Raw genomic sequence first — 18,153 nt, 5'->3', positions numbered from 1 at the left:
CTTGCAGTGCTCTGGACTCTGCCTCGGCAGCTTGCAGACTAGTCCTTAAGTGAGCCGCCTCCTCGTCAAGGCTTCTCTTCTCCCTCTCTGTACGACGTACTGCTTCGTCCTGCAGGGAAATGGACGTATGCGCCTCGTGCAATCGCTTTGCCATCTCACTTTGTCCTGGAGGAATAAGTTAAAAATGCTGTATGTCTAAACAGAATTAATAACGATATTTACTGTGTTTGTAGGGTCCACCTACCCTGCTCTGACTGCTTCAAGGACTTTTGTAGTTGTAGCAGCTGGGTGGCTGATTTATCCTGGCTGCCCTGGAGCTCTGTCACCTGCTGACTCAGACTAACTATCTGAGCCTGAGCCGCATCCTAGAGGAAGAAGACACGTTTATTTGAGACTAAAAAGTGCCAAAAATGGTCTGAAAAGAAAAGATAAGATGTACATTATGGTCCCCCACAAACTGGTCTTGGGCATTAAGCCTCTACATCAAACTGTACCCTGTCTCTTTGTGTGTCCCTGAGCTCCTGCTGGAGTTCCCGTATGGCCGTATGCGCTGTGTCCACGTCCAGCTCTTCATCTTCACCATGAGACAAGGACAACACGGATCCGTCTGTCACGTTGTCCCCTCCTAACCGAAGACCACGCTCATTAATGCATCTACTTATAGCAAAAAATGGCATCATGATGCCTCATCATGAATGTGCATGACTGTACCTTTTACTTGCAGGTGGTTTCTCCAGGGAGAGGGAGACCGTCTGCGGGACCCGGGCGTGCCGGCAAGCCTCCGATGGCTGGTGCCACCAGTGCGTCGCAGAGCTGAACACAACCCCACCAACCTGAGCTCCAGGTCCCTGCGTTTAGCATCGGCCAGGCTCAGCTGCTCTTTCAGGTCCTGGGCTTTGCTTTCAGCGAGGCCAACCTGCACAGAGAGTTCCTTCACCTGGATCCTGGAGTCTTCTAAGGCTTTCCCCAGCTGGGCAGCGGATTCTCTGTGCCTCTGGTCACACTGCTGCTGATAAGCCTCTCTTTCCTGCAGCAAATCTCGGCTCTGATGCTCGGCTGTCTCCAGTTCCACCGCACGGCGCTGCAGACCCACAACCTAGGCACAACACAAACCTCATTTTCTTTACCAGTCTTGCATGCATTTATTATATACTGCAGGTAGTATAGAAGCCATAACTGGGGTGCTTTCAGAGAATTTTAAATCTTCTAGAAGTTGTACATGTGAGAATGTATATGTTTACACGATAATCTGCCAATTTTGAGCCTACAGCAGTGCAAAACAGTGATGAACAACACTGCAGAGTAACTCCTGAAGAAACATGTCTTGAGCGTTATCTAGTGACCAGCATGTAACTGTGTAAATAAGAGGCATATGGTGTCTGTAAAGGGTTAATGTGCTTTAGGATGACAACACTGTGAACTGTCAGTGACAGCATTTCCAAAAGCATCTTCTAAAGTGTATCATAAGAGGTTAAGAGGTACAAGAATCATGGCTGAGGCATAAAATCCAACGACAAAATACTTTGGAAGGACCCGTCTAGATTAACCAGACTTCAAATACATCATAATAATGAGGAATCTGTTTCAAGTTGCCTCCATGCTCTTGGAAACAGAATGCAGAAGTATGCCATATGTTCACATGACTATCTGCTGCGGTCATGAGAATATGAGGACCCTAAAAAAGGGGTTATGGGATGGAAGAGGTTAAAAAAAAAAACGCACTTTATAGAATGGAAAGCTCAATTTTTCCTGTTGTTTTGCAACACAAACTAGCATTTGTCTTTTTTAATTTCTGGTAGCATTAAAAGAGAATTTTGTTAATAAACTGTTCAGTTATATTCAGAGAAGAATTCAAAGTAAACCTGAAGGCAATCCATCAGTGTTCCAGCAGAATTTTCACTGTGTTGTGGTTCATGTTCTCTGTCTCTGCATGAGTACCGCAGATGACAGGTATTCTTAAAGTATGTTGTATGCAAAGGTGGAATGTTTGCTCTAGCATGTTGTTAACAGACTAATTCCCGGAGGCCTTCTACCTCACTGAGCGCCGCCTCTCTGCCGGCCTCGCACTCCAGCACTCTCTGCTTAAGAGCGAAAGCCTCACGACGTGCCTCCTCCTCCTTCTGCTCCTCCTGACACACCCGGGCCTGCAGCTCCTGCAGCTCCTGTTTCTGCCGGCTGTTCTCACCTTCGAGGACCTTTACCTGCTCATGTTAACATAGCACACACCACTTGAGGGTAATCCTTTATTTGAAATAAATCAGATGGAAATCCGGAATAATCTCTCACCTGTCTGCGCAGCTCCTGCAGCTCTCTGCGTGCCTGCAGGCGAGTCTTCTCCAGCTCCCTCATCCTGCTGCGTAGAGCGGTTGCCTCCTGGTGCACCGAGCTCCTGCATTCCTCTAAGACCACCACTTTCTGCTCCCTCTCCTCCACAGCTCTTCTTAAACTAGTCGAGATATGTTCAAAGTTCAAACGAGACAGAGATTGAATTCACAGGAAGTCTGCTCTTCCATGTGACGGCGGTACCTGCTGTTGTCACTCTCTGCTTTCTTGATGAAAGCTCTCAGTTCCTGATTGGAGGCTTGGATGGCTTCTTTCTCTCTGGTCTCATCACCCAAGAGCCTCCTCAGGTCCAGGGCTTCTTTTCGATGCTTGTCCCGATCCTGAGCGCACTCCTGGAGCTTTCTGTGAGCCTCAATCAGCTCCCTTTGCCCTTTAATAAGTGCATCCTCTGCCTCCTGCAGCTGCCGGCGAAGGCCCTCTAACTTCATGTCCAGATTATGGAGAATGAAAGGCACAGTCAGTGAGGGTGAATTAGGAGGCTTCATGGATAAAAAGTAAATTTCTTAACAGCTAAACTCCCATCTAGAAACTCTGTGAAAGTATTTTTTACTTGTTACTGGTTTCGTGATTGGTTGTCAACCCAAACCAGAGTTTATTTGCTGATATAAATTCCAAATGGGTACAAACATAGTTAATAAGGAGAAGAACAATAAGCCTCAAACTGACTTCAAAACCATCTGTTTTCAATATAAATCCAATAAAACAAAACACACAGAAGTCTTTATATTCTAAAAAATTCATCAAAAACTTCTATTACCTGCAGAAACATGTACTAAATCTAATCATCAAATCGAATAAGAAAAAAGCCTTCAGCATGGTGAAGTCAACACATACAGTATTACTCCACACTCTGAGGCTGACTCTGGATCAGATGCAGTGCATTAGATCATCATTGTTTGAAAGCTAAACCTCAACATCTCCTATTTTAAGTGCTATGTGCACAATCCAAAGATAGTGTATGACCTATATTCTGTTTTATGGCAACATGTTGTGTGTAGTGAGAGAAAGAGGGAGGACAGAGCTTATCTGGGCATGGATGAGAGCCAGTTGGGCCTGTGGCCAGGTGCTGTCTCTCCCCATCTCCTTACTGCAGCTCGCAGTGTAAGGAATCCACACAGAGCAACATGATAAACAGCAGGCCCCCCACCCCCCGGAGGTGGTGGTGGGGGGGAGGGAGGATGAGGAGTAGCAGTGTTATGTTCAGAGGCCACACAAGATGGTTCTTTCTCATAAACTCTAATGTGAGAAAAAACAAGCCAGTGCTGATCTGGCCAATTATACTTTATTTTATCTGATTTTTGGGGGGGGTGGGAGGAGGGGGGGCAGAGAATATGAGGGCAGCAGTGTTGTGTTATGTGAACGGGAGAGGGGGACCTGGAGTCCCAGTGGAGCCAGCCTCTCGCTGCTGCGAGGGGGAAAATAAACACTCCCCCGCTGGCTTATTTACACAAGGGGTTAACTCAAACTTTGATTTCATATTGTGGTACCAGGGACCGTGTCCGCCCCTCTCGCTTTCTCCCCCTCTCAGGCTCACTCGCTCTCTGTCACACACTCTCACTCCTGTTTTGTCACTGTCTGACATGAGGCTCATGAGATGGGATAAGTGAAAATAATCAAACAAGGAAACGAGCAGGGGCGGAGGCCAAACATGACAGTGTCGCTGAAGTCTGACTTGATATATGGACGGGAGGGCAGGCCAAACCTCAAAACTCCTCTGCTCTGGCTCCACACAACCTCATTCACTATACTTTGACAAGACGAAGGAGACAGAGGGAAGACAGGATGATCTTCATTTTTGCTTTTTTATTGAAACCAAAAAGTCCCACACAGATAAACAATCCCTCTTTCCAGGGACAGCAGGCTTTTAAATCAAGGCATGGTGGGGCCCTTATAACTCTGCAGTTAGATCGTAATGAGGTGACTGTGACCTTGTTATTCCACTAAAACGCTCAGTGACCCCGTGCCTGCAATCCTGACCACAAGCAACCCCAAGAGAAGAGATTTACGGCTCTCATTTGGCTCAGAGAGGTATGTCACCGGGCCAGAATTATAGTCTCTAATTGCGCTTTTATATTTATATTAAGGTCAATGGAACTAAGTGTTCCTCCAGTGGACTTGACAGGAAAAAGACACAGAATGAGTGCTGAGTGGGAGTCTTGAGAGTGGACACCCCCGCTCCTTGTAGGATTTGGCCCTGCTCACTCTGCACCTGATGGCACCCTGATGTTAGTAAAGCTCTGTGGCACTGGCCAACGTCAACAGCAGCCTATGGTAAACGGCTCTCGCCTCACACTTGTACTAATTGGTGCAAACTCCCCCTCGCTCCAGAGGCAGATCCGTGGTCTCCCATCCGATGCCAAGTCAAACAATCCTGTCATTTCCTATGCATTTCTGTGATCCTACTGCACAAACCAACTCTGATGACATCCAACCTATGTATTCTATGATCTTTTTTATATTTCCATGTGCAAATCAAGCTGGTGAAGTTATTGAAGGGCCTCACCTCATGTTGTGTGTGTTCCCTCTGCTGGTTCAACTCTCTGACCTGCTCTGTTAGACTCTTCTTGGCACTCTCATGGGAGTTCAAAGACTCTTCAAACTGAGTCCGCAAGTCCTGCAGCTCAGACTGAAGGACGTCCATTGCATTCTGGAACACAGAGGTGCAAAACTGGTCAGCTGAGGTATGTGTAAAGAACAAGAAACCAGAGCCAATATGTCCCCGGTGCACTTTACCTTATCCTGCTCCTGTTTGCTCAGTGCCTCCCTCTGCCTGCGTTCCATCTCCATGCCTGCTGTGGCCAGGTCCTGCTGCAGGGCGGCCAGCTTCTCTGTGAGGGCAGCCCTCTCGGCCTCCTTTTGGGACAAAGCCTGGCCACAACAGACTGCGAGGTCAGGGTAATTTAAACTATAACTCACAAAAAGTTTGGCCGCAAAGAAAAAGAGCACTGAGAGATTGAAGGGGGCGACAGGTACAGCAGCTGCAGTCGCAGCCCCGTTAGCATATAGACCTGTCAACATCAGCTCACTTTGGAAACATGTTGACATCAACCCACTCCCAAACTTTCATCGCTGTGGGAAAAATGTTTGCAAACAATGCTGATGTGTTAAGCCAAAAAACAAATCAAGCCATTGGAAACTTTGATTCCCTTTCAGTCAGTCAGTACACTCAGAACAACACATCCGTACGGAGAATGTGTCCTCATGAGACCAACCTGAAGAAACTCTCCCAAAACACACATCACGGTCAGTGAGTGCTGCCCCTCAGCCTTCAAAAGTCCCTGCACAGACTCTCCATCTCAGTCTTCTTGTGCTTCACCTCACTTAACCTGACTACAGCAGAGTATTGCTTCCTACCCAGCGTGTTCTCTCAAGCCTTGTTTCTTCCCCTTGCTCGTTTAGCTCGCTAACGAGCTGCACTTGTCATTCGTAATGTCACTGAATCAGAGGTTACGAGAAGATTAGATTTAAGAAGATGTCTTACACCATCCAGAGCGAAGGATATATTTGGTATGGATGCAGCTGTGCTCAAAGAGTTCAGTACAACACTAACCAATTCTACAACCAAGATTACAGGATTACTGAGCTCTCGACTGAGGTTGTTTTGTAAATATTCAAAAACAGGGATCCCCTTTCTGCCTGTAACTACAGGCCTATCAGCGTCCTACCTACAGTGTCACAGGTTGCAGAGTAGTTCACTTGCTTTGCACCTCATGCAATGTGGCTTTAGAGCCAACTATTCAAGAGAGACAGCAAACTTTTCTTACAGAAAAGATCAAATATTGGATAAAGGTCACGTTTCCTGAGCTGTTTCTTGACCTCTAGAAGGCATCTGACACTGTTGGTCATAGATTTCTCATGTCTAACTTATCTAGCTTCTGTTTTTCTTCAGATGAGCTTAATGGATAAAATCACATCTGCTAAATCGATCTCAGTATGTCTGAGGACAGACTCTTCAATCAGCTGCCCTCTGTCTGTCCACAGCAGGGACACTGCCAAGGGGAGGCAGTATGCAGTGTAACTGTGTCCTGAATGATGTCTTTAGTAACACTAATTCTCTCTTTTTCTTTTTATGACTGTTTATTATTACTGCTGCATGCTTGAAAATGATCATTATGTTCTGTTTTTAGGGTGACTTTGTAATATCTGTCCAGGGACTACAGATGAAAAACAGCCTCTTGGCTAACTATGGCACACTCACAGTAATGTCTATTAATGTGCACTGTCCCTGTTAAATAACCCAACAAATAAGCAAAAATAGGTTTGGACATAGAGAAAATGTCATGCTGAGATAAACCTCCACTGAGGGACGAGGAATGGACCTTGCATGTTACATGAGGATGCTGGCAGAACATACTGTAACTTCTGATGGGGACACACTAACAACTGTGAAGGCAGAGATTGGGATGTTGTGCTTACGAGACAAACGCTTCTGCTACCTTAAAATACTCCAAAAAGGGCCGTAACAAACCCATGAAGGCAGCACCTCACACACCTGCTGCTTGTCACTCTCAGCCTGCAGGAGGCTGTGGCTGAGGTCCTGCTGCAGTCTGGCGAGCTCCTCTTGCACCTGCTGCAGCTCCTTCTGGCTGTGCACACGCAGCTCCTCATACTGCCGATGCAGCTGCTCCTCAGCCTGCTCCCGCTGAAGCGTCAGCTCCGCACGCTGCTGCTCCTGTCAACCATCAAACACGCGCCCTCCTGATTACCAAACAGATAGCTAAAGAATCCAGTTTAAACCAAATGCAAGTCTCACTCCACCTTTTGCCGGCGTTCAGCCTCGAGTTGCTCTCTGTGAATTTGCTCTTTGCTGTTCAGGGTCAGCTGAGCATTCCTCTCCACCTGGGCCAGCTTCTCCTCCAACCTACTCTGCTCTTGCGCAGCTTGTGCCAACTGTCGATCAGCATCTGCACGCGTCCGAGCACCATCACCTGGACGGATGCATCCATACTCCATCACAATTGCGCTCAGTGATTAGATGGAGACTCTGGGTTCAGCAAGATTTCATTTGGAGCTTTATTTACGGGGATACTCATGCTTGTCTTTATGTGGAACATGCTAGCTTAACACCACTTATCCGATCCATATGTGTTTGTGCGGAGTGGTGGGACCCTGGTCAGCTGAGAAAGCAGCTCCAGTGATCCTGCAGCCCAGCTGTTGCAGAGCTCACAGCTGAAATATGGATCTCTAGTGGGCTGTTGGAAAGGCTTCATGGCCAGGGGGCTTGGCACGGAGGACAGTGGGGTCTCTGAGGGAGGGGGCTACTCACGCGTCAATGCCTCGTTAGCCAGGAGCAAGCTGCGCCTCTCCCCCTCCGTCCTGGTGCGCTCGGCCTCCAGAGACGAGGCAAGCTCCTGGCTCTCAAACAGAGCCGTCTCCAGGGACTCCTTCTCTGCTCTGGAACACAGCGGTAAAGTGGTTTGAGCTCTGAAAAAAAGACCTTTGAACCACTAGGTGTAGAAGGTCATAAAATCCAATGATCCATCATGAGCAAAGTTTCCAAATAAAACCATGTTACTTAGAGACTCTTGTTACATGTGACTGGCTGTGCTTTAGAAAGTGAAATTTGCCTCAAAAGTCTAAATGGCCTTAAACACGCACTGGCAGTTGGTCTGACTTAAACAAACACACACACTCTGAGTTGTTTATGATGCTTTTGAGGGGACCAAACTGACTGACGTTCATTCCTTACACTCTTAACCTAACCATAACCATAACTGCGACATGCTTAACCCCAACCCTGACCCTGAACTTAACCAACGAAGACAGAAACAATTTTACTCCAGCTTGTGCTGAATGCAACTGCGCAAAACAAACTGGAAAAACTGGTTTTAAATCTGAAATTGGTCCCAAAACATTTTAGAGGTAAGACCACACAAACAAATACACACACACACATACACACACGAACGCACTCAGACCTAAGTGCAACCAGCTCCTGCGTGAGACCACAGGCGCTTCGGTCAGCGGAGTTTAGCCTGACATCCAGAGCAGCCTTGTCCTTGGCCAGCTCCTCCCTGTCATGGGTAGCTCTCTTTAGGGCTGTGGTCTGTGTCTCGAGCTCCTTCCTGCACGCACACAGCTCCTCTGACACAGTCTGCATCTGCCTGTTGACCTGGAGACCGACACACACAAATAAAAAAATACCATCAAGCAATTAATCAATACTCGTTGCTTTTTGCTTCTTAATACCATACACTAAATCACGGTGTGCATTCAAACCATAGCATACACACTTCATGGCTGTATTATCATAACTGTGGAACACATTTTTCAAGAGTATGAGCAGCAGAAGGAAGTCCTACATTAACAGTTACGTTATGGCTGCTAATGTGTATCTGTTGGATTGAAAATGAACCACCAAACCTCGACACTTCATGCAGCCACGTTCGCTGCACTAATACTGAACTCTGCATAGCCCTCGTTTTGCTGTTATGAAGCATAAATTAAACAAACTTTAAGTGATTCATGACAGTGTATAGGAACTGCAGGGCCATAACAAATGCATCGCCTGAAGCAAAACAAAAATGATTAGTGGGCTTATGATTTTTTTCCAGTTACCACTTAAATCACTGTGACACACCACAGGACTTATATCTTGCAACAAAAATAATGAACTGAGAACATGTTCAGCTCATGTGGAACTTGCTAAAATTTATTCAGCATTTATTAAACTCCAACAACAGATTATTGTGTGAAAGCACTGAGGAGAGGACTGCCCTGGGATTCATCTTTTATTGAGTGAATTCAGCTCATGCCTTAAGAATCAGAGTAAAACATCCTGAGAGGTACAATCAGCAGGAATCAGCGTCATTTAAAGGAATATTTCTTTGTTTTGGGAAATACACTTAGTGCTTTTTTGACGAGAGTTATTCTCATGGCTGAATGTTAATATGAAGCTGGCAGACAACTAGCTTAGCTTAGCATTAAGGCTGAAAGCATGGAGAAGCAACTAGCCTGGCTTCTTCAAAGGGAAAAAAACTCAACTGTAAAGTTTTGTTTACTCAAAAATCAAAGTGTAAAAACAAGTTTTCTTGATCTTACAAGGGGTGACATGTAGGAACTATTTCTTGGCCAGTGACTTCCTGAAGTCTCCACTGCTTGCCTGTCACCCTCCCCATGACATCAAGACTCCACTGGCTCAGTGAGGAAATAATTCCAGCACGAAACCCATCAGAAAACCTCAACCTCATCTTTGCATTAATGTTTGTGTCCACATTAAACAAACGAGGTATGATGAGTTAATTAATGAGCTTTAGAGCTGCTACCAGGCATGTTTTTATAAACTTTGGACAGATAAAGGCTGGCTGTTTCCCCCAGTCTACCAGAGTGGTGTTATCTTCCCATCTAACACTCAGTAAGTGACCTTATTCTCCTGGTTTGAATTAAAAGATGAAAAATCTGTATTCGGAGCTATAAAGTGTAAGATGTGAGAATGGTATTTCACTGATATATTGTGCCTTTAGGGTCAGTTACTAACACACCATCACACATTGGTCGAGTCTAAAATGGGCCCCTGCAACTTCTAATATTTCACTGCAACGGATTGTTTGAAAAGCAACAATCACTGTAATTTGATTTCGAACCACACTAAAATGAACTCACACTAACTAAATATTAGCACATGATGTCTTTCAGCCTCTCCTTAGGTAAATATTAAAGTGGATGAATTACGCCCGTGTTATGGATGTGAGTGGTGCCCAATAAGGGGATGAAACACGAGCTCGGCGCGATGGACGCCACTCCAGGGCTTGTTTTATACACGGTGGATTTATTTTTACAGATAAGCTATCTAAAAATGTTTGGATGGAATTTGTCAAATTGTTTAGGTTTGTTATATTTTAGCTGAGATCAACACGGATATCCCAGTTTCACATTCAGAACAGATAACAAAACACATGAAGATTCCTTTCATTCTTTCGAGGACGAAATAGGGAGATCTGGATCTGCTGAGGGAAGAATGGGAATACTTTAGGTGTTAATTTATTGGGTCTTTCAACTCCCACTGCATATCATATGTCTATCTATTTATCTTTTCCAGTTCACATTTGTTCATTAAGACTCCCTGCTTGTTATGTCCCAAGTCACTCATAAAACACAGAGTGGGGCCTGAAATGCACTCTGCAGCCCGTCTGAAAGAAAAAACATGGCAGATGTGTCCAGCACCTCCAACACTTTTTAATGTGACAACAAGCTCCACAAACCTGCTGAAAGCCATTAATAACATCAGCATAGTTGTCCCAGGTGGTGGGAGCTGGGAGGATGGAGGCTGAAGTGTGTGAATGGCCGGGGGTGTCTGACCTGGGACTGCTGCTCCAGGGCCTGAGCGTTCGCCTTCTGCAGCAGACTCAGCTCTGTTTCTAGCTTCTGGCAGAGGTCCTGCAAGTCGTTGTGGGAGCTCTCCAGGGCTTGTTTCTCGGCGAGCAGATCCATCATGTCCTGTTGCACCCGTGCTGCCTCTTCCCTGGCTGCTGCCCGCTCCGCTTCGGCTTCCCGTCTACGTTCGCCGAGCTCTGCCTTCTCACCTTCTGTCTGGAAGGGAAGCTAAAACCTTTCACTTCTGTTCACCTTCTGCCTTCCATCAGTGTTATAGAGAAACTGCATGGCTACCGACCTGCAGCAGAATGCGATTGAGTTCCACCTTGTCTTTGGCCAGGCCTTCGCTCAGGGCAGCCATTTTGGCCAGTGAATCTTTAAGTGCAGCCTCCTGATTCTGCAGTTTGTTGAGGGCTAACTCATGTGCAGCACTCTGTGACTCCATCTGCGGAGTAAATGATGAATATTGGAAGGATCTGAACCTCAGGGAGAATCTACTAATACAGATCAGGCTAACTGGTGCAAGAACAAAGCAGTGTACCTTGCTGAGTGCCAGAGCGAGGCTGGCCTTATCATCCTCCAACACCTCCTTCTGCAGCATGATTTGACCCAGAGCCTCCTTGACTGTCACAAGCTCCCTACGAAGATCTGAGTGCTTTCCTTCAAGCTCCTCCAGGCTCCTCTCGCTGAAACACCAAGTGACTGTCTCACACTGTTTCTTTGTCTCACACACACGCAGATTATTTATACAAACAAAATCCCTTAACAGTAATCCATCTCCACTTTGAAACATGGAGAAACGTTGGTGCCAAAGGCCAGAACACGGAGGGAGTTACTTTTCTGCCATATCGCATGTCCTGCTCCAATTCTTAGCTAATCAAATTTTTTGAAGCAGAAGAAGCCCTCAAAAAGAGGAAGAAAAAACATTTCTTCTTGCATGAGTGCAGTAATGCAATGTAAATCATTTACATTTTCATCCAAATGTCATCTGGGTGCATTGCTGGCCGGAGAATGACATGTGTTCCTGATCTGAACTCTAAACAAACGGAGCTTGAAAACAATCATGGGTGACGGGGTGTGTGTTGTGTAACGGTCATTCTTCCTCGCTCATGCCGTACCCTCTTTGGGCCTCCGTGCGCTGGCGTGCCAGCTGCGTCTCCAGATCCTCCCTCTGCTCCCTCAAGAGGTCCCGCTGTCTCTGGAGCTCCAGCGATGAGGCTCGCAGTACCCCCAGCTCGGCATGCTGGGAGTCCACCTCCTGCTGCAGCCCTGACAGCAGCATCTCCAGGCTGGCCTTCTCACTGTGGGGCATGGAGGTAGAGAGAGGCGGAGGAAAAGAAAGAAACAGAGAGTATGTTGAGTTCAGCTGCTGCACAGTGATGCACATCATCATCATCATTAGAACGCTTGGTTTTCTTCTTCACTGCTTGTATAATGTTGTATAAATATTGTTCCTGAAGAGGTTTCAATACATTTAAACATGTTCCGATAATGAGAGTGAAAATTATCTGCTTAATTAAACATAAATCCAAACTATAATGTTTGTCATCATCATCATAATCATTATAACATTTGGATTTTTCCAAAAATAACATTTAGTCCTGATGGCTATTTCACAATTAACCAAAAGAGGTCAAGAAAACATGACACAGAAAGCACGGCTGAACGACTTTTCATCTGCTTCCTGAAGCCTCGGGGTACCTGGAGACGAGCTCCAGTGAGCAGCGGTATCTGTTGCTGTCTCGCAGGCTTTCCTCCAGAGCTTTTTTCGCCTCCTGACTTTCCCTCCTTACTTCCTGGATCTTGTGCTCCAGCTCTCTCCTGTCAGAGTCCCTCTCCTGCAGGTGATCGCGCAGTGTGTTCACTTGCTCCACGGCAGCATCCAGACGCCCATGCAGCTCCTGTGGTTTGTACGTGTGTGCAGCGTTTGTGGTGTGTGGGCAAAGAAACTTTGGTGAAATGTCACTACAATGTGTTAAACATATTATCTCTTTAAAGCAGTGGTTCCTAACATTTTTGACTCAAAATCAAGCTAAATCTACTTGTGAGCCCTAATTATTATGACCTCAGTGTGTCCTGGGTTGTCTCATTTATAGGACTTTCACATGCCTGAATAAGTGAAAGAATACAGTATTTCACAAGAAAATGGCAAAAGGTCTGAATATATTTTGAAATATCTAAACATTTTGTGACCTTTCACATGCCTTTTCGAACACCTGAGCAGTTCCTACTCTGAGGTTGGGAGCTACTGTTCTAAAACATGCACAGTGAGGAAAGAACAGCAAAGATCAGTCATGTCTGTTGGACCTGTGTTTGTTTCTGGTGCTTGGAGAGAGCGCTCTGCACTGTCATCAGGGTTGTGTTCCTCAGAGGAGACCAGCCATGAAGAGGTGAGGAGGGTACATTTTCAGAGCCACTGCTGTCACCCTCACCGCCAACCAACTGGACGTGGCAGGTAAAATAAGGGAGAATGGAAAAAAACATTAATCTTCTGGTGTGGTGGCCTAAAGCAGGATGTGGCGCAGTGCGTTTGTGTTGTTCTGACCTGGTGAACATGGAACAAAACCTTTTGGAGAGCTTGGATCTCTGCGTGGAGGAGCTCCATCTCTGCTTTATCCTCTGTTCTCCGTGTCTCCTGAGCAGGAAACCATTAAGTTCAGATAAGCAGCACACACAGAGCAGGCCTGACATTCCCCAGACGGCAGCCCTCTAGACAAGGAAGTCGTGGAGTTTATCATGCCTGAGGTCCAGACTACATGTGAATTAGGCCCCTGAACCACACATCTATCTGCCACCTCCCAGTCACCGTTCCCAAGTTCTCACCATCCTGTCCAGACTGATCTGCATGGTGTGGAGGCTGGCGTCCTTCTCACTGTTCTGGCTGCGGAGGTGCTTCACCGAGCCAGTCAGCTCCAGGATTCTACGGAGATCAACGTGCACGTAAATGGACAGAGAATGACATCACAAACACACACGCACACACGCACACACACACACACACACACACACTGGTGATTCAAGAGTGGCATGTACTCCTCCTCTGCTACACCATCAACACTATCAAATTCTCGGCACAGAATCATGGGATTAACAATGACTTCAGATAAGATCAAACGCCTGCTAAGACCCAGAATACAAAGGCGCTGACAGTCCACAGGAGGTGGCACAAAAGACTCGACTCTAAATATCAGGACAAGAGCAGCTAAATAGCTTGATGTGCAGGATTTTAATGTTTAAAGCCTGCATAAAGTTCTGGTGTTCCATCTAGGTTTTATATTTTTGCTTTCCTTTCAATCACAGGAAGATTGTGATCGCCTCATCACAGAATTTCTATTTCACATTACGATGCTGTTTTATTTCTGGTCGACTAGACCAATCCTGAGACTGCAGACAAATGTTGGTGCAGGGTTTGTGCGGTCAGTCCCAGGTTTAGGTTTGGGGGCTGGATGGAGTTGAAGTGGGATTGAGAAGAGACAAGACTTAAAATATTCTTCGATGAACTGTTGCTTTTATTAGTGTTTACTGAGTCAAAATCATGGGGAAAGTGTCCGGACTTTGGGGGTTGTCTTTTGAAGTTGCTTCAGTGTCACTGAAACCAGAATCCAGCAGCCCTTAAACAAAATGCAGCTCAAAGCTGTATTGTGTGTCATTTTGGCTGCCGTTTTCAAAGGACAGGAGGCAAACTCTTCATGACAGACGGGCCCATGCGGATTTGGAGATGACTTTACCTGGAGTGAAGTTCGACTTTCTCTGCATCCCAGCGGCCCTGAAGCTGCATGGCCTCTTTCAGCTTGTCCTTCAGTTGCCTCTCCAGTGCTGACATCTCCACACCACTAGAGGTAGTCTCCTGTGTTACTCTGGCCTCTAAGTTCATGCAGGCAACATGCAGCTGGCGGCTGGCAGCGACACACTCGCCGCGCATATCAGACAGAGTCCTGTTGAACAGAATCATGCACATCAAGATTTACAGCCAGTATTGTAACAGATGAAATGTGACATGCTGTTTGCCTTCATGCAGGTGTCAGCCATTAGTCTAATTGAAAAAACTGTATGTTTGTATGATGGATGCGTGTCGTGGACAAGCTCTGGGATTAGGGCTCACTTTGAAGTGTCTTCAGTTTGAGTTACAGTACAGCCTCTGACGTGATCACAGCTGAGCTGAGCAATCATTATTAAAGCAAATTACTCTTCAATAGTGCTCACAGTGGTTCAACATGATAGAGGCCATGTCTTATAGGGCTCAAGCTTTGCCCTGATGGATGATTTCAACAGTGAGACCAGACACCTTAAGCCATCAGTCCCCCCGTGAGGAAACAAAGAGTAGGGAGACTGGCGACCCCGGTGACCTGTTCCACTTTGATCCTCGGCTGAGAGAGATGGATTGTGGTTGCAGTGGTGAGTGTGAGACAGAGGAGAGGTGGGGGTGCTTGTGGAATCCTGAGTCGCCGGAGGGATTCTGGCAGCGCGCCACGCTCACCTGTCAGTGAAAGTCCTTAGCTGGGTGAAAGTGCTCCGCAGGGAAGCGGCCTGGCGCCACAGTGCTCTGACACGAGCCTGTTCACGACTCAGCCGGGAGGCGCATGTCTGCAGAGAGGAGCAGACAACACGGGGACTGGAGATTGGACGGTGGGTGGCGAGGATTGCTTACAGCAAATGATGGCACCTCTCATTTTATTGTGATCCCAAACAGATGCAACGCTGGAACTCCTGCACTCTGGCACACTGGCACGCATACAAACAATTGGATTTCCCTGAATCAACAGATGTAGCCCATTTACAGCACGAACGCCAGATTGTTTGCACAAAATTTTCCTCCCCCTCAGCAGTTGGAATGTTTTCACAGGAAACAACAACTCAAAAATCATAGCAATGAAACGAACAGGGAATGAGAATGAATTGACGAAACTGGCTATGAATGGAATTCCTACCCCATGTGAACTCAACAGGAGTTTAATTGCGCAACCTCTGTGCAGAAAGGGGTAAACTTGAGCTTTCCCTCTTGTTTTTCTGACTCAAACACTTCATTTTTGTGATTCTTCTCACCTCTTGCTCTCTGCGCAGACGGGTATCACACAGCTCGATGTCCTCACGAGCCTTCCACAAGCTCTCTGTTAGCCCATGGTTGACGGTGCCTGCCTGCTCCAGCTGTTCTCGCAGCATGGAGTTGACTTGGCTGAGGCTGGCACACCTGCAAACAACAGGCGTTATGACTCCGAGAGGCCATGACACCCTCCAGTAACCCCTCCATAGGACCCAAGCTCTGTCATTCATATAGTCACTATATCACTCTTACATCTGTAGCCTTTAGATCCGCCCTTACCAACCACACTTAGAGGGTGAACATGTGTGACAGATTTTAAAATATCTGTGTCAACTTAGATTTAATTTCAACCAGATTTGCTTGTATAGTCATTGACAAAAATGTTTACATCATTCTCACACTAAACACACACCCTGTTACGGTAAAGCATGCCACACTGCTGCGTTTGTTATCTGTGTGAGGGGAAGCCAAACCCATGTTTGCATGTCAGGGATGATATCGTGTTTAAAGGGAACGAAGCTGTAGAGAAAAAGGGATCCAGTAACTCCAATAATAAGCAGAAACATATAAATCAGCGTTACAGACTTTCTGTCTACATTACACTGATATTAAAAAGTGCTTCAGTGGGTAGAGCTCGGTAACTCTGCAGTGATATCTAAGTAAAAATTAGCAGGTCCTGGCAAAGTTTCTGCCATGGGCATTTCAAATGGAGCTCCACAACTGTGTAAATCACATGGCATTAAAACCTGGCCTCAGCTGCAGAGGTTGGCCCATAATTAACGAGAAGCATCATTAAAATGCTTTTGAGAAGAAAGTCCCACTAATTTTCTCTGACAAATTGGATGCTGAGATTATCTGCCAAGGGCAGGTTCTGCCTTCTCCCTGCAGCAGGGGCAGGAGGAGACACAGCAGGGAAGCTCAGGGAGCTGCTGGGAATATCTCTGGTACACACATTTCACAGAAATATTTCGGCTCCATTTCTGCTTCTCAAGGAGAAACAGAGAAAGAAAAACAGGAGCAGATTTTTCGCAGGCTTATCCGTGAATTTACTGTCTGCTTCCAAACTGCGACTCCCCGCTGCCGTCGGCCGTCTGATTTCTAGACTCCAAACTCTGTGCGCTTTTTCTTAAACTCCATATGTATTACTTAGGCGCACAGAAGCTGTACATTCTTCTCTATTAGCTGGGTAACCTGTCTGCCTGCGCTGCATGGCGTCCATCACGCACCTCCTCTGCTCCTCCTCCAGCTGAGCAGACTTATTCTGGATGGCCATGTTGAGATCCTGCTCTGTCCGCTGCTGACGCTGTGCTGAGTCCAGGTGGGCCTGCAGCTGCACACACACACACACACACACACACACACACACACACACACACACACACACACACACACACACACACACACACACACACACCACCGCTACTGGCATCCTGATAACACTTCAGTATATGCTAGCAGTAGGAAGTTAGCAGTTAACTAATATTTATAAAGCCACAGAATTACAGTGTAAATCTGCTAATCCAAATTCTCTGTGGGGGCCACTCGGCCAAGAATAATATTTGGATGAATTAAATACATTTAAATAAAAGCACAAATCTTATTCATGACGTGAAGTGACCGTGTTTTGCTCTTCAGCTCTGCATGGTTCCTTCACTGCTTGTTAAAATGCTTTTCACTGCTTGCATAAACATCTGGATTCAAACAAATGAGCACCAAGGACAGAAGTGTATTGCACCATAGCTCTTATATGAAGATATAATGGTTCATAGTCCTTTTCATTTTACCACCTGCCCTGTAAGGTTTTACCTTTTTTGTCAGGAGAAAGAATCGATCTGTTGGACTACACGTCTATTTGAAAAACCTGATGCAGTAAAATGATGGTTTAATGCGAGCATCACTGATTCCTGAAGGTGATGCTGCAGTCTTGACGTACCAACAGTCTCATCTTCTCAGACTCGGAGGTCTTCTCCAGCACCTGCTCTTCAAGTTCACCACATCTCTTCTTGTATTGAAGAACCTCATGGAAAACAACACCATGGTGCAGAGTTACATCAGAGGATCTTTATTTTTTTCAGGTGACACTTCCTGAAAAATGTTGCCTGTCTCTAGTCACCTTGGTCTGAAGCTTCTGGACAAGCTGGGCTTGTCTCTGCTGGGCCTCCTGGTACACCTGCAGCTTCTGCCTGTAAGCTCTCTCCTTGTTCTGCAGGTCCTGGGATCCTGGTGACACGCTGTCCTGCTCTGAGTCCGCTGCAGACTGCAACATCAGTATCTGATCAAGCTGGATGGAGACAATGTGCCATGATATCGCACATTACAACACAACACAGCAGACATACACTCTTTACATTTGTATAGTCTCCTGCAATCTATTGCAACAGCCCAGCACCAAACCTCACAGAGCTCACTAGGGGTCATTTTTTAATGATCCTGAACTCTATGTATGTATGTGGCTC

The 18,153-nt window shown here is 46.3% G+C and overlaps 1 protein-coding gene across 1 annotated transcript in view; it reads right to left on the bottom strand.

The window, feature by feature from the left end:
- crocc2 (ciliary rootlet coiled-coil, rootletin family member 2) overlaps positions 1–18,153 on the bottom strand; it is a 30,987-nt gene that overhangs the window by 4,238 nt on the left and 8,596 nt on the right. Inside the window, exons 4-30 of the mRNA XM_070961143.1 lie at positions 17,811–17,978; positions 17,631–17,714; positions 16,924–17,027; positions 15,700–15,844; positions 15,134–15,240; positions 14,385–14,591; positions 13,480–13,576; positions 13,202–13,291; positions 12,964–13,098; positions 12,358–12,557; positions 11,775–11,957; positions 11,198–11,342; positions 10,955–11,101; positions 10,642–10,872; positions 8,262–8,455; positions 7,610–7,737; positions 7,102–7,271; positions 6,836–7,015; positions 5,077–5,211; positions 4,847–4,990; positions 2,527–2,765; positions 2,287–2,446; positions 2,034–2,201; positions 712–1,096; positions 495–625; positions 245–365; positions 2–165 (exon numbers count right to left, since the gene is read on the bottom strand). Of these exons, the coding sequence (XP_070817244.1) occupies positions 2–165; positions 245–365; positions 495–625; positions 712–1,096; positions 2,034–2,201; positions 2,287–2,446; positions 2,527–2,765; positions 4,847–4,990; positions 5,077–5,211; positions 6,836–7,015; positions 7,102–7,271; positions 7,610–7,737; positions 8,262–8,455; positions 10,642–10,872; positions 10,955–11,101; positions 11,198–11,342; positions 11,775–11,957; positions 12,358–12,557; positions 12,964–13,098; positions 13,202–13,291; positions 13,480–13,576; positions 14,385–14,591; positions 15,134–15,240; positions 15,700–15,844; positions 16,924–17,027; positions 17,631–17,714; positions 17,811–17,978 (4,362 nt within the window). The remainder of the gene's footprint in view (position 1; positions 166–244; positions 366–494; positions 626–711; positions 1,097–2,033; positions 2,202–2,286; positions 2,447–2,526; positions 2,766–4,846; positions 4,991–5,076; positions 5,212–6,835; positions 7,016–7,101; positions 7,272–7,609; positions 7,738–8,261; positions 8,456–10,641; positions 10,873–10,954; positions 11,102–11,197; positions 11,343–11,774; positions 11,958–12,357; positions 12,558–12,963; positions 13,099–13,201; positions 13,292–13,479; positions 13,577–14,384; positions 14,592–15,133; positions 15,241–15,699; positions 15,845–16,923; positions 17,028–17,630; positions 17,715–17,810; positions 17,979–18,153) is intronic.

Source organism: Chaetodon trifascialis, chromosome 4, assembly GCF_039877785.1.
Source record: "Chaetodon trifascialis isolate fChaTrf1 chromosome 4, fChaTrf1.hap1, whole genome shotgun sequence".
Taxonomy (NCBI): domain Eukaryota; kingdom Metazoa; phylum Chordata; class Actinopteri; order Chaetodontiformes; family Chaetodontidae; genus Chaetodon; species Chaetodon trifascialis.
The sequence above is the reverse complement of the archived record's forward strand: the minus strand, read 5'-3'. Positions and strand labels throughout refer to the sequence as shown.